This window comes from Physeter macrocephalus, chromosome 6 (genome assembly GCF_002837175.3).
Source record: "Physeter macrocephalus isolate SW-GA chromosome 6, ASM283717v5, whole genome shotgun sequence".
Lineage (NCBI taxonomy): Eukaryota > Metazoa > Chordata > Mammalia > Artiodactyla > Physeteridae > Physeter > Physeter macrocephalus.
This window is the reverse complement of record NC_041219.1, coordinates 76,905,114-76,920,363: the sequence shown is the minus strand read 5'-3', so window position 1 is coordinate 76,920,363 and position 15,250 is coordinate 76,905,114. Positions and strand designations below refer to the sequence as shown.

General features: G+C 42.3%; 2 protein-coding genes across 2 annotated transcripts in view; both read left to right on the top strand.

Moving 5' to 3' along the window:
* Window positions 1-9,457, top strand: part of LOC114486509 (protein O-mannosyl-transferase TMTC1-like) — a 37,713-nt gene extending 28,256 nt beyond the window's left edge. The window contains exons 3-5 of the mRNA XM_028491499.1: window positions 2,397-2,470; window positions 5,000-5,176; window positions 9,172-9,457. Coding sequence (XP_028347300.1) covers window positions 2,397-2,470; window positions 5,000-5,176; window positions 9,172-9,457 — 537 coding nt within the window. The remainder of the gene's footprint in view (window positions 1-2,396; window positions 2,471-4,999; window positions 5,177-9,171) is intronic.
* Window positions 9,458-10,412: 955 nt separating this feature from the next.
* The window catches only part of TMTC1 (transmembrane O-mannosyltransferase targeting cadherins 1), a 280,165-nt gene continuing 275,327 nt past the window's right edge, over window positions 10,413-15,250 (top strand). Inside the window, exons 1-2 of the mRNA XM_028491139.1 lie at window positions 10,413-10,584; window positions 14,577-14,783. Coding sequence (XP_028346940.1) covers window positions 10,499-10,584; window positions 14,577-14,783 — 293 coding nt within the window. The 5' untranslated portion in view covers window positions 10,413-10,498. The remainder of the gene's footprint in view (window positions 10,585-14,576; window positions 14,784-15,250) is intronic.

The following is a 15,250-nucleotide window of genomic DNA, read 5'->3' as shown; positions in this document are numbered from 1 at the left end:
CTCGCAAGGAGCGCGCAACCTAGATCCCTCGCATGCGCAGTTCAGAGCAGGGTTCCCGCTCCTATGAGAATCTTAATGCCGCCGCTGATCTGACAGGGGGCGGAGCTCAGGCGGTAACGTGAGCGATGGGGAGCGGCTGTAAATAGAGATGAAGCTTCGCTCACTCGCCTGCCGCTCACCTCCTGCTGTGCGGCCCGGTTCCTAACAGGACGCAGACCGCTACCATCCGTGGCCCGGGGATTGGGGACCCCTGGTCTAGCTCCATGGGTGTGTCATTGCCTCTCCTTTATGACTGCAAAAGTTGCTTGTTATATGAAGATATTTATAGGTATATTTCCCAGAAATCTATTTTCTACTATTAATTGTTGATTGATTCTCCAACACACCATGGGCTTCAGGTCTTCTGTGATTTGGGTAAGGCTGTTTTCTGTGCCTGAATGTCAAGTCTGTTCATTTCCCTTGCGAATTCTTCCTCATATGTGACCTTTTCTTTGAAGCATTCTTTGAACCGTACCCTGTTTTTTTCCTTTACAGTTTTATTTCCTGGATTTCAAAAAATTAAGAGAAATGTACACGTTTTGAGTAGTGAAATAATACAAAGATTTATAAATAGCCATCTGTCCCCACCCTTCTTCCATTTCAGTCCCTTTCTGAAGTAACACAATAAAAAAAATAATTTCAAGCTTAAAAAATGTAGTGACCGTATACTCTTTATCCAGAGTCACCAATTTTTAACATTTTGCAGCATATGTTTTATCATCCTTCCACTCTTTCTCCTTCAATATATAAAAATATTACTTGTTTTCTGAAGCATTTGAGAGTAGGTTGCATAATTCATGCTCCTTTACACCTTAATAATTTCATTGTATATTTTCTAAAATCAATGCCATTAGTCACTGTTTCTTTTTTTTTTTTTTTTTTTTTTTTTTCGGTACGGGGGCCTCTGACTGTTGTGGCCTCTCCCGTTTCCGAGGACAGGATCCGGGCAAAATATATATATTTTATAGAAATATCTTCCAAGTTGTGAGAAAATTCTTGTCTACTTGAACAAATGGAATGTATGTTTAAAACCAAATGAAAATGCCCCTTTCTGCTTTGTCAGTGTGGTGGGGTCTGGTGTCATCCTTATTACTCAGTCCTACAGAGTTCTTACACTTAGGAGTTTCCACCTTACACAATAAATGTGCATGAAAGTGGTGCTGGTACAAGACAATTCGTTTAGTGTTCGTTTCTTTTTTTTTTTTTTTTTTTTTTTTGTGGTACGCGGGCCTCTCACTGTTGTGGCCTCTCCCGTTGCGAAGCACAGACTCCGGACGCGCAGGCTCAGCGGCCATGGCTCACGGGCCCAGCCGCTCCGCGGCATGCAGGATCTTCCCGGACCAGGGCACGAACCTGCGTCCCCTGCATCGGCCGGCGGACTCTCAACCTCTGCGCCACCAGGGAAGCCCAGTCACTGTTTCTTTTTAGCCTCCTTTAGTCTTAAGTTTTGAACAGTCACCAGTCTTCAGTGTCTTTCTATTATATTATTTATATCTTTAAATGTAATTTAAAATTTATATTAGGATTATATATAATATACAGTGTTATTAATATATTTGTCTTAATATTGTAATTGACAATGGTTTATCATTTATTGCTGTCCTTATTTGTTATGATGTTCAAATTGTTGCATATTTGGTCAGTGGGAGCCCGTTGTTACTGGCTTCTGTGTCCTATTGACATGTACCTGTCATTTTCTGAGCACTTAACTTTCTGACATGAGAAGATGATCCAAGTGCTGTTGTATCTCCTGAGCCTCAACCCTGGAATCAGCCGCTTCTCCATGGGGCCCATGTTCTCTTTAGTGGAGCAATGGCCTGTGGTTAGTGCCAGGATGGCTCTTTGCTACTGGGGTATTTTGCTTTCAGACCCTTTTGGTGATGTTGCTAAGAAACACGTAGACGCCTGCACGTGCACTCACACATAGCGATGAAGTGTTCATACTCCTTCCCATTCTTGTCTTATTTTTTTCCTAGTGCTCTGTAAGGATCCTCTGTTCCATTAGCACTCTGGTGGCCAAAGACTAGCACAGTGTCCGGAACTCAGCCATTGCTCAAAAAAATATTTTTGAAAAAAAAACAGTAAATGAATATACTTTGATGCTGTGAATTGATCTTCAAAGAAGAAAGGTTGAAAATGAAGTTAAGCATGAAAATCTTGCCCATTCCTTCCTCTTTTTCTCCTTCTTTAAAATTATTATTAAATATAACTAGAAGTGGTTAGTCATATATCAGAATTTAAAGAATAATGTGTTTTCTAATTTATTATTCCTTTCATTCCTCTGAAAACAAATAACATTTCTGTAATGGGTTTCTGAAAGTGGTTTTCTGAGGTTTTTATTTTTTCACACTTTCTAGGTGGCCGGAATTGTTGGCAGAGCTGACGTGTTGGCATGCTTGCTGTTTCTGTTAGCCTTTCTCTCCTACAGTAGGTATGTATGGCTAAGAATGCCCTTATCTGTTTACAGTCATGCTGTCCCCTGGGAGTTTCTGCTGTGTGTGTGTGTGTGTGTGTGTGTGTGTGTGTGTGTGTGTGTGTGTGTGTGTGGACTCGGAGCTCCTGCCTGAGAGAGGAGGGAGGCTTCTTGGCCTCCCTGGAGACCTGGGATAGGAAACCCTCTCCTTACCAAAAGCTAGGCTGTTCTCTCTTCCAGCCGCATTCTGAACCATGTCATAGCTTTTAAAAGGACTGCTCTCCCAGTGCTGGGAAGATAAGCTCTTGCTTCTTGATTTCTCTTGCTTGTAGTTTCTTACTGAGAATGGAATTTGAAATCTTAGCTCTGAGCCAAAATATACTGGGTCTAGTCCTCTCTTCTATTTAACTATGATTTGTTTAATTTCTCCTTTTCATTTTGGTCCTACGTTTTGGTTTTTTTTTTTCCTCTTTATTATCCTCATTAAAGTAGCTCAAAGCTTAAAATAACAAGGCTGAATTGAAAGTAGTATTTCTCAACCGTGATTTTCCAATTTGCCCATCCTTTCATCAAAATACAGAAGCTTCTTGCTTTGGTGGACTGAAAAACAGTAAAACAATTTCCCATTATATTGCCCCTTTCCCCCTAAATTGATCAGATTCTCACCTGAGTCGTGACATATCCACATAGGGAAAGGGGTGGGTAAAAAAATGAATGTAATGGGGCAGGTGTCTCAGAGGGTGGCCCAGGAGAAAGGGGGCCAGTGAGCCACATTGCCCTCCTTCGTGGAGGGATGCCTGGCTAAGGATTTGTGAACCTTGATCTCTGGGTCAGTTCATTGGCCTATAATCTTATAAAACCCAGTGACTCCAAGGAACACTGTTCTAAACCAGTGGTTCTCAATAGGGAGCAAATTTGCCCACCTTGCCCCAGGGGGACATCTGCAATGTCTGGAGATACTTTTGCTTGTCACAACTGGAGAGGCACAGCTGGCACGTGAGTAGAGGCCAAGGATTGTACAGTGTGCCGGACAGCCCTTGTAACAAAGAATCATCTTCCCTAAAATACCAGTCGTGCTGAAACTGAGAAACCTTGTTGTAAACCAGTTTAGACCTTGGGTCAAAGATGGACTGAATTAAGCTTTATGAAGTTTTGCTTTAAGACCAGAGTCTCTTCTTAATATAGTACCAGGCTTCTAGTCCTGGCTTTGTAATCTCCCACTGCATTGCTAGGTATATAAAAGAGTTGTGAAAATATTAAAAATATAAACCCAAATTCAACAGTTGTTTCCTATTTGCTCTGGTGTTAGAACAAGATTAATAATCGCTTTTGAGTTTGAACTTGACCTCTCAGGGCTTCTTCTCTGTGTTGATAAATTTGGGAACGTGAGTGGGCCCCGCAGCATATCCATATCTGTGTGATAATAAGCCACACTGTTACAGCTTTCTCTTGTGCAGGCCATTCGCACTTTGAGTAGTTTTAAGCTATAAACCAGCTTCGGAGAAAAAGCCTGTCTCCTACAAATTTGTCATATAATTTAGGTGATTGTTCTAAGACATAACAATAAGGGTAAGACGTCACCACTTCAGATATACTGGCCTTCAAAAGAGTAGGAGCAAATTGGTGTGCCATCTGCGGAAGGAACAGTGGAATTTCTTGGTGTGGTGCTGACTCTGTTTTGTAAGGTGAAAAAAGACTTTACAGAAACTGGAGGGTTTTAGAAAATCCCTGCTGGAAATTATGCTGAGAAAAAAAAAAAAACTTTACCTAATACATTCTCATGAAAAATAAATTTAAAACTGCAGTTTAGAAACTAATACAACATTGTAAATCAGCTGTACCTCAATAAAAAAAGAAAAAAAAAAAAACAGATTAGCCAGAAGAAAAGAAAAAGACTAAAACGTGTATTTTCAGCACAGAAACGATGATTGTGTTTTGGTATATATCCACTGATTTCTTTGTACAGAAGCATATAAAATACCTTCATAAAAATAATAATAATGATAAACACTTAACATGTAATAAGTCATTTACTGAACCTTCCCTACAACACTGTGATCCCATTTCACACATGAGGGAACTGAGGCACAGGGAGGCAACTGACCTGCCCCATGTTACCCTGTTAGTTAACAGCAGAGCTGTGATTTGAACCCAGGGAACCTGGCTCCAGAGTTCATGCCTGGGGCTTAGTAACCTATAGTATTCACTTAAAATATATTCACCTAAACATCTTTCCATGTCACTAAATACATCTCTATGGTAGCATTTTAAATGGCTTTTTAGTGTTCCTTTGTTATATGCCATAATTTACCAGAATTTATATATGCCTTAATTTAAGTACCACATTCAGCATTGTTGGACATTTACTTTTTTCCGTCTTTGCAAATTTTAAATAATACTGTGATGAACATTCTTGAAGAAATCTTTGCTCACCTACTTACTTAGAATACAAAGGAATTGGTGCTAGATCTTATCTTTAAAAGGTGGTTATTTCTTAGCGACCCACATTTCTTCTCAGAGTAAAAGCAACTCAACCTTGTTTTTCAGGAGTGTGGACCAGTGTTGTGTTGGGGAATGCTTCCCTCCCAGGGCTTCTCCCTTCTTCCTGCTACTCAGTCTGTTTCTGGGGACCTGCGCGATGCTGGTGAAAGAGACAGGCATCACGGTGTTCGGCGTGTGCTTGGTTTATGATCTCTTTTCTTTATCCCACAATCATGATAAATCGTAAGTCATTTTAAAGTTTTGCTGTCAAGCAGTCCGTGATGTGCAGAGAAGAGTTGCTTAAATCAGTAGTTTTCAAGCTCTCATTAAAAAAATAGAGGTATAACATTTTGCTAAATGTAACCTCATCCTAGACTATCATATAGTAAGGCTGTTTCCTTAGGATAAATGCATTATATATGTTTAAACTCTTCACACTTTTATGAAAATCCATGAGGACTATAAAGTTTTTGTGAGCCCCAAATTTGGAATTGAAAAGTATCAATGCTAATTGCAAGTTTATCTCGCCAGATTGTTTTGGTTGCATACTACTGAGAAATCTTGATTCACACAGTGGAGTTAGTTACAAATGGTAACAGTTTGTTAACAGCTTGTCTTGAATCTCTGCCTTCAAATGCTAAATTAGAGTCGATTAATTGCTCTAGGGATGATGCTTTTACCTAAGAGTTTTGGAAGGGGCCTTTTGGAATTCCACAGAGGGCCAGTCTGAACCATACAGGAATAATGACACGTCATATTCAAGTTAAAGAACAAGTTTATTTAGTAGCCTATTTTCATTAAGAAAAAATTAAGGTACATCCATATTATCCTATGGATTATAGATGATAAGAGTGACTAAGGCATATTAAAAGTTCAAGTACATACTATAATTTTCTTCCTCTATCAAATCCATAATTACTAACAATTTGACATGCAGACACTATTTTTCACTAATGATAAGGCCCTTACATTTGAACTTTTAATAAATGTAACTGATTTATTCTCTGGCCTTGTCCGATGAAGAATTTTATCTTAAAAAAATTCCTGTCTTTTTAGCCCATTCCCTGCCTCTTTTTACTTCTTGACATAAAGGTAAGAGCAGTGCTAGTGAGTGGCAGCTAGCTGAGATGAGTCATTAAATTCTGATCACCTTCCTGCCTGGGCGTACTTGGAGATAATTTAAATAGATTTTAGTGCTCTGTTGGCTCTCTGTAAATCTCAGAGGCGTGTTAAAGGAAGGAGCCCAGTTATCATTTTGATCCAAGCTCAAGCCAAGAAAGCTGTGAGCCAAAGCACCTCCCCTAGGCTTATATGAGAATGCCTTTCCTCTGTATCCTCTCCACCCGTGGCAGTAATTGCATTGCTGACCTTACTATTTAGAGAGCAGCCTATCCACCCCTCTGGCTTTCCACTTTCTTCTGGCATCCTCTTTGTATCTGCCTCCCATCGTCTTTCTGCTTCGCTCTACTGACAGCAGAAGATGTGGCAAGTGCCTGCAGACCCTTGCCTTTGGTTCAGTCCAGAGATATTTTAACCTCCTATCGACTGAAATAAAACACACAACTTGTGGGTTGAGAATTATGTTTTATTTGGGGACATTATAGCCTGGGAAGGCAGCCTCTCAGACAGCTCTGAGGGACTGTTCCAAAGAGGTAAGGGAGGAGCCGGGATGTATGAGTTTTTGCTGAAGAAAAATTAAAAAACAACTATATAGTCAAAACTCAAAAGATGAGTGCTAATCACAAAAAATCAGGCATCTCAAGTTAATGATTTCAGTGCTTTTCTATATATGGGAAGATGCAAGAGTCTGGGCTCATTAAAATTGTTCCTTTGATATGCATCTCAACTCTCTAGGGTCAGGATCCTATTTTTCTCCATCCTGAATTCCCCTCAGGGCGCACCTTCCAGGCCAGCTGCAGTGGCTGATAACATGGTGGCAGGCAGCATTCTTGTTTACGCTCATCTTTGAAGTCATATCTCCTCTGGTCTTAGGTCTCTCCAGCCGGTGGTTGCTAGACTCCTTTTTTCTTCATCTGGTCACTGTTGAGCTAGGCTTTTTTCAAAGACATTAATAATTGTCTTTTTTATTCCTTTAGTAATTGTTCTTGACCTTCATTATACCAAACTGCCAGAAGTTCTAGTCTATGAAAACAGCAATACTGCTGATATGTAGCTTGGATGTTGCATAGCTCATAGTCTGTGGGGTTTCTTTGTTTGTTTTAGTAACTTTTAGCTCTCACAACCACCAGCATCTCTGCATAGGTGGAGGCACTCATTCTTTCCGCCCACTTAACACATGCTCATTCTGTGCCTGGCCAAGAATAAGACAGTTAAGATTCCTTCCCTCAAAGAGCAATACTGGGGGAGTCAGACGTTACATAAGTAATTACACGAGTAACTGAGTACAGTTGTGAAAGTGGTGAGAAGGAACTGAGAGCAGGTAACAGGGAGACTTGGTCGATAACAGTACCTCTTGAGTGCAGGCCGTGTACCAGGCACTGGGCCACGCCATTTACAGGTATGAAGTCACTGATTGCTCACAACAGCTTTTACCCTCGTTTTACAGAGGAGAGAATTCAGGCAGGCATAGAAAGGAACCTCTCCAGAGTCACCCATCCCCTATTGGGACTTCTGTCTGTGTGACTCCAGAGCCACAGGGTTACCCCTGAGCCTCCATGGAGCACACAGGACAGGGATTTGGAGACCCCCCCCAGGGCACCTGCAGCTCAGAGCCTGAGCTCACATTCGTACCAGGAGACCAGCTCAGAGGATCTGTGTGTATTGGGGGGTCCTGACCCCTTTGAGAATCTCACAGAATCGTGTCCCCTTTTCCCAGAATAACGTACACACAAATTCTTATCTGCTCATTTAGAGTAAACATCTCGGTACTAGGTTGTTCTTGAGGTCTTTTCATTGGGTGATTCAGGCAACAGGAAAGAAACAACAGAAGCAAGTGTTGGAAGCTTCATGAAGAGCAGTTTATTCCTAAATTTTAAGATTGGGCCCACATGAACAGAGTTAGATTTCTTTTATTCGACATCACCTTTAGGAAGAAACATTTTCAGAGAAAGAGCTGCTCCTGAAAGTTCAATTTGTTTCTTTTTTAAAAATTAGCATATAATTGCCAACACACAGAGGATAACTGTTCCCTGACCCCAGTCCCTACCCTCTCTCTAGAAATAACCATGATCCTGAATTTGGCATTTTTTCATTTCTAGAACGGTTTGCTTGTTATTACTTCATAAGTATATACCAAAGAATATCAAATAGCATTGTTTACATACTTGCAGACTTTTATAAATGGTGTCACTTGCTTTTCTTTTCATTTAACATTGGATTTTGAGATCCATCAATGTGGATACATGTGGCTATAGTTCATTCATTTTAACTGTTGTGTAGTATTTAATTATCACAATTTATCCATCCTTCTGGATTTTGAATTTAGGTTATTTTTACATTTTTGGCTACTATGTAGCATGCTGCAGGAAACCTTTGTGTGCACGTACCTCCTGGGGCATAACCACACAAGTGTTGCTGGGGCCACAGATGGATACACGTTCACTGTGTTGAGCTCACTGTGAACGGTGATTTCACTCGTTCAGTGTGAGCAAGAGACAGAGCTTTCGAAATGGCTGGAGTGCAGCAGTGGGTGAGAATCCCCTCTGTTCCACATTCTCCCCATCACTTGGTACTATCCGACTCTAAAATTTTTGCCCAGCTGGTGGTTATGAATTATATCATCTCAGAAGATTCATGAAGGAAAATGTGAGAATACATCGGGGTGGATCAGCTGTGAACAACATTTCACAAGATCAGAATAATGTAAATCCAGAATATCACTTCAACTGAGTTATGAGAATTCTAATTATATGTCTTATGAGAGAAATATATGTGGAAGATGAGAAGAGAAGAGGGTGGTTGTGAATGTGCGTGCGTGTACGTGTGTGTGTGTGTGTGTGTGTGTGTGTGTGTATTGGTGACCACGTAAAAGGGACTGAGTCCTCATCTTCTATGGTAGCAAGTCAATAAGACAAGTTCTAAAATTAGAAATAATATCATAATTTAATCTTATTTTAAAAATATTGTGATGAATACCAGAAACAGAAGAGCTAAAAGACTTGTGGACGGTTGCTTCCATGGAACAGGGCTTGGCAATGGGACAAGGGATTGCTGTTCCTTGTTGCAGGTCTTGTCATTCTGTCTGACTTTTGTTTCCCCTCCATTCCGTGCACAATTAGGAGCAATGGGGTCGTCCGTCAGCGCAGCCCACAGCGGCCCGGGAGCTCCCTGCCCACCGCACCGCCGGCGCACCCTCTCCGGGAGAACGGGAAGCAGCAGCGGTTCCCTCACAAAGGAGCTTGGGGTGGCTGCCGCACTCCATTGCCACCTGAACGCAAGAGCAGTGGGTTCCCTGTGTCTCCTCGAGCTGTGTGGTCCTTGATGAGGTACTGGGCTGTGCTCCTCGACCTTGCGTGTTTTCACCCTCCAGCATCACCTGTTGCAGGGGGAACGCTGGAGAAGTGAAGCACCCACTGGGTTCTTTGTGACACCCGCCCACACTTGTTTCCCTCTTTCTTTGTTTTTCCTTCCCCATCTCCCTTCCTCCTGCCTCCTTCCTTGTCTTCTTCTTTCCCTTCCTTCCTTACATTAGATCAGATGAGAAAGGAGTAGCTGGAAGAAGCAAGTAGAAGCCCTGCTGTCTGCTGTTTTTTGGAAGAAGGGGGTGAGGCTCTGAAGCCTCCATTATGAAGTGCAGACTGGGCTTCCCTGGTGGCGCAGTGGTTGAGAGTCCGCCTGCCGATGCAGGGGACGCGGGTTCGTGCCCCGGTCCGGGAAGATCCCACATGCCGCGGAGCGGCTGGGCCCGTGAGCCATGGCCGCTGAGCCTGCGCGTCCGGAGCCTGTGCTCCGCATAAAAATAATAATAATGATAAACACTTAACATGTAATAAGTCATTTACTGAACCTTCCCTACAACACTGTGATCCCATTTCACACATGAGGGAACTGAGGCACAGGGAGGCAACTGACCTGCCCCATGTTACCCTGTTAGTTAACAGCAGAGCTGTGATTTGAACCCAGGGAACCTGGCTCCAGAGTTCATGCCTGGGGCTTAGTAACCTATAGTATTCACTTAAAATATATTCACCTAAACATCTTTCCATGTCACTAAATACATCTCTATGGTAGCATTTTAAATGGCTTTTTAGTGTTCCTTTGTTATATGCCATAATTTACCAGAATTTATATATGCCTTAATTTAAGTACCACATTCAGCATTGTTGGACATTTACTTTTTTCCGTCTTTGCAAATTTTAAATAATACTGTGATGAACATTCTTGAAGAAATCTTTGCTCACCTACTTACTTAGAATACAAAGGAATTGGTGCTAGATCTTATCTTTAAAAGGTGGTTATTTCTTAGCGACCCACATTTCTTCTCAGAGTAAAAGCAACTCAACCTTGTTTTTCAGGAGTGTGGACCAGTGTTGTGTTGGGGAATGCTTCCCTCCCAGGGCTTCTCCCTTCTTCCTGCTACTCAGTCTGTTTCTGGGGACCTGCGCGATGCTGGTGAAAGAGACAGGCATCACGGTGTTCGGCGTGTGCTTGGTTTATGATCTCTTTTCTTTATCCCACAATCATGATAAATCGTAAGTCATTTTAAAGTTTTGCTGTCAAGCAGTCCGTGATGTGCAGAGAAGAGTTGCTTAAATCAGTAGTTTTCAAGCTCTCATTAAAAAAAATAGAGGTATAACATTTTGCTAAATGTAACCTCATCCTAGACTATCATATAGTAAGGCTGTTTCCTTAGGATAAATGCATTATATATGTTTAAACTCTTCACACTTTTATGAAAATCCATGAGGACTATAAAGTTTTTGTGAGCCTCAAATTTGGAATTGAAAAGTATCAATGCTAATTGCAAGTTTATCTCGCCAGATTGTTTTGGTTGCATACTACTGAGAAATCTTGATTCACACAGTGGAGTTAGTTACAAATGGTAACAGTTTGTTAACAGCTTGTCTTGAATCTCTGCCTTCAAATGCTAAATTAGAGTCGATTAATTGCTCTAGGGATGATGCTTTTACCTAAGAGTTTTGGAAGGGGCCTTTTGGAATTCCACAGAGGGCCAGTCTGAACCATACAGGAATAATGACACGTCATATTCAAGTTAAAGAACAAGTTTATTTAGTAGCCTATTTTCATTAAGAAAAAATTAAGGTACATCCATATTATCCTATGGATTATAGATGATAAGAGTGACTAAGGCATATTAAAAGTTCAAGTACATACTATAATTTTCTTCCTCTATCAAATCCATAATTACTAACAATTTGACATGCAGACACTATTTTTCACTAATGATAAGGCCCTTACATTTGAACTTTTAATAAATGTAACTGATTTATTCTCTGGCCTTGTCCGATGAAGAATTTTATCTTAAAAAAATTCCTGTCTTTTTAGCCCATTCCCTGCCTCTTTTTACTTCTTGACATAAAGGTAAGAGCAGTGCTAGTGAGTGGCAGCTAGCTGAGATGAGTCATTAAATTCTGATCACCTTCCTGCCTGGGCGTACTTGGAGATAATTTAAATAGATTTTAGTGCTCTGTTGGCTCTCTGTAAATCTCAGAGGCGTGTTAAAGGAAGGAGCCCAGTTATCATTTTGATCCAAGCTCAAGCCAAGAAAGCTGTGAGCCAAAGCACCTCCCCTAGGCTTATATGAGAATGCCTTTCCTCTGTATCCTCTCCACCCGTGGCAGTAATTGCATTGCTGACCTTACTATTTAGAGAGCAGCCTATCCACCCCTCTGGCTTTCCACTTTCTTCTGGCATCCTCTTTGTATCTGCCTCCCATCGTCTTTCTGCTTCGCTCTACTGACAGCAGAAGATGTGGCAAGTGCCTGCAGACCCTTGCCTTTGGTTCAGTCCAGAGATATTTTAACCTCCTATCGACTGAAATAAAACACACAACTTGTGGGTTGAGAATTATGTTTTATTTGGGGACATTATAGCCTGGGAAGGCAGCCTCTCAGACAGCTCTGAGGGACTGTTCCAAAGAGGTAAGGGAGGAGCCGGGATGTATGAGTTTTTGCTGAAGAAAAATTAAAAAACAACTATATAGTCAAAACTCAAAAGATGAGTGCTAATCACAAAAAATCAGGCATCTCAAGTTAATGATTTCAGTGCTTTTCTATATATGGGAAGATGCAAGAGTCTGGGCTCATTAAAATTGTTCCTTTGATATGCATCTCAACTCTCTAGGGTCAGGATCCTATTTTTCTCCATCCTGAATTCCCCTCAGGGCGCACCTTCCAGGCCAGCTGCAGTGGCTGATAACATGGTGGCAGGCAGCATTCTTGTTTACGCTCATCTTTGAAGTCATATCTCCTCTGGTCTTAGGTCTCTCCAGCCGGTGGTTGCTAGACTCCTTTTTTCTTCATCTGGTCACTGTTGAGCTAGGCTTTTTTCAAAGACATTAATAATTGTCTTTTTTATTCCTTTAGTAATTGTTCTTGACCTTCATTATACCAAACTGCCAGAAGTTCTAGTCTATGAAAACAGCAATACTGCTGATATGTAGCTTGGATGTTGCATAGCTCATAGTCTGTGGGGTTTCTTTGTTTGTTTTAGTAACTTTTAGCTCTCACAACCACCAGCATCTCTGCATAGGTGGAGGCACTCATTCTTTCCGCCCACTTAACACATGCTCATTCTGTGCCTGGCCAAGAATAAGACAGTTAAGATTCCTTCCCTCAAAGAGCAATACTGGGGGAGTCAGACGTTACATAAGTAATTACACGAGTAACTGAGTACAGTTGTGAAAGTGGTGAGAAGGAACTGAGAGCAGGTAACAGGGAGACTTGGTCGATAACAGTACCTCTTGAGTGCAGGCCGTGTACCAGGCACTGGGCCACGCCATTTACAGGTATGAAGTCACTGATTGCTCACAACAGCTTTTACCCTCGTTTTACAGAGGAGAGAATTCAGGCAGGCATAGAAAGGAACCTCTCCAGAGTCACCCATCCCCTATTGGGACTTCTGTCTGTGTGACTCCAGAGCCACAGGGTTACCCCTGAGCCTCCATGGAGCACACAGGACAGGGATTTGGAGACCCCCCCCAGGGCACCTGCAGCTCAGAGCCTGAGCTCACATTCGTACCAGGAGACCAGCTCAGAGGATCTGTGTGTATTGGGGGGTCCTGACCCCTTTGAGAATCTCACAGAATCGTGTCCCCTTTTCCCAGAATAACGTACACACAAATTCTTATCTGCTCATTTAGAGTAAACATCTCGGTACTAGGTTGTTCTTGAGGTCTTTTCATTGGGTGATTCAGGCAACAGGAAAGAAACAACAGAAGCAAGTGTTGGAAGCTTCATGAAGAGCAGTTTATTCCTAAATTTTAAGATTGGGCCCACATGAACAGAGTTAGATTTCTTTTATTCGACATCACCTTTAGGAAGAAACATTTTCAGAGAAAGAGCTGCTCCTGAAAGTTCAATTTGTTTCTTTTTTAAAAATTAGCATATAATTGCCAACACACAGAGGATAACTGTTCCCTGACCCCAGTCCCTACCCTCTCTCTAGAAATAACCATGATCCTGAATTTGGCATTTTTTCATTTCTAGGACGGTTTGCTTGTTATTACTTCATAAGTATATACCAAAGAATATCAAATAGCATTGTTTACATACTTGCAGACTTTTATAAATGGTGTCACTTGCTTTTCTTTTCATTTAACATTGGATTTTGAGATCCATCAATGTGGATACATGTGGCTATAGTTCATTCATTTTAACTGTTGTGTAGTATTTAATTATCACAATTTATCCATCCTTCTGGATTTTGAATTTAGGTTATTTTTACATTTTTGGCTACTATGTAGCATGCTGCAGGAAACCTTTGTGTGCACGTACCTCCTGGGGCATAACCACACAAGTGTTGCTGGGGCCACAGATGGATACACGTTCACTGTGTTGAGCTCACTGTGAACGGTGATTTCACTCGTTCAGTGTGAGCAAGAGACAGAGCTTTCGAAATGGCTGGAGTGCAGCAGTGGGTGAGAATCCCCTCTGTTCCACATTCTCCCCATCACTTGGTACTATCCGACTCTAAAATTTTTGCCCAGCTGGTGGTTATGAATTATATCATCTCAGAAGATTCATGAAGGAAAATGTGAGAATACATCGGGGTGGATCAGCTGTGAACAACATTTCACAAGATCAGAATAATGTAAATCCAGAATATCACTTCAACTGAGTTATGAGAATTCTAATTATATGTCTTATGAGAGAAATATATGTGGAAGATGAGAAGAGAAGAGGGTGGTTGTGTGCGTGCGGGTACGTGTGTGTGTGTGTGTGTGTGTGTGTGTGTGTATTGGTGACCACGTAAAAGGGACTGAGTCCTCATCTTCTATGGTAGCAAGTCAATAAGACAAGTTCTAAAATTAGAAATAATATCATAATTTAATCTTATTTTAAAAATATTGTGATGAATACCAGAAACAGAAGAGCTAAAAGACTTGTGGACGGTTGCTTCCATGGAACAGGGCTTGGCAATGGGACAAGGGATTGCTGTTCCTTGTTGCAGGTCTTGTCATTCTGTCTGACTTTTGTTTCCCCTCCATTCCGTGCACAATTAGGAGCAATGGGGTCGTCCGTCAGCGCAGCCCACAGCGGCCCGGGAGCTCCCTGCCCACCGCACCGCCGGCGCACCCTCTCCGGGAGAACGGGAAGCAGCAGCGGTTCCCTCACAAAGGAGCTTGGGGTGGCTGCCGCACTCCATTGCCACCTGAACGCAAGAGCAGTGGGTTCCCTGTGTCTCCTCGAGCTGTGTGGTCCTTGATGAGGTACTGGGCTGTGCTCCTCGACCTTGCGTGTTTTCACCCTCCAGCATCACCTGTTGCAGGGGGAACGCTGGAGAAGTGAAGCACCCACTGGGTTCTTTGTGACACCCGCCCACACTTGTTTCCCTCTTTCTTTGTTTTTCCTTCCCCATCTCCCTTCCTCCTGCCTCCTTCCTTGTCTTCTTCTTTCCCTTCCTTCCTTACATTAGATCAGATGAGAAAGGAGTAGCTGGAAGAAGCAAGTAGAAGCCCTGCTGTCTGCTGTTTTTTGGAAGAAGGGGGTGAGGCTCTGAAGCCTCCATTATGAAGTGCAGACTGGGCTTCCCTGGTGGCGCAGTGGTTGAGAGTCCGCCTGCCGATGCAGGGGACGCGGGTTCGTGCCCCGGTCCGGGAAGATCCCACATGCCGCGGAGCGGCTGGGCCCGTGAGCCATGGCCGCTGAGCCTGCGCGTCCGGAGCCTGTGCTCCGC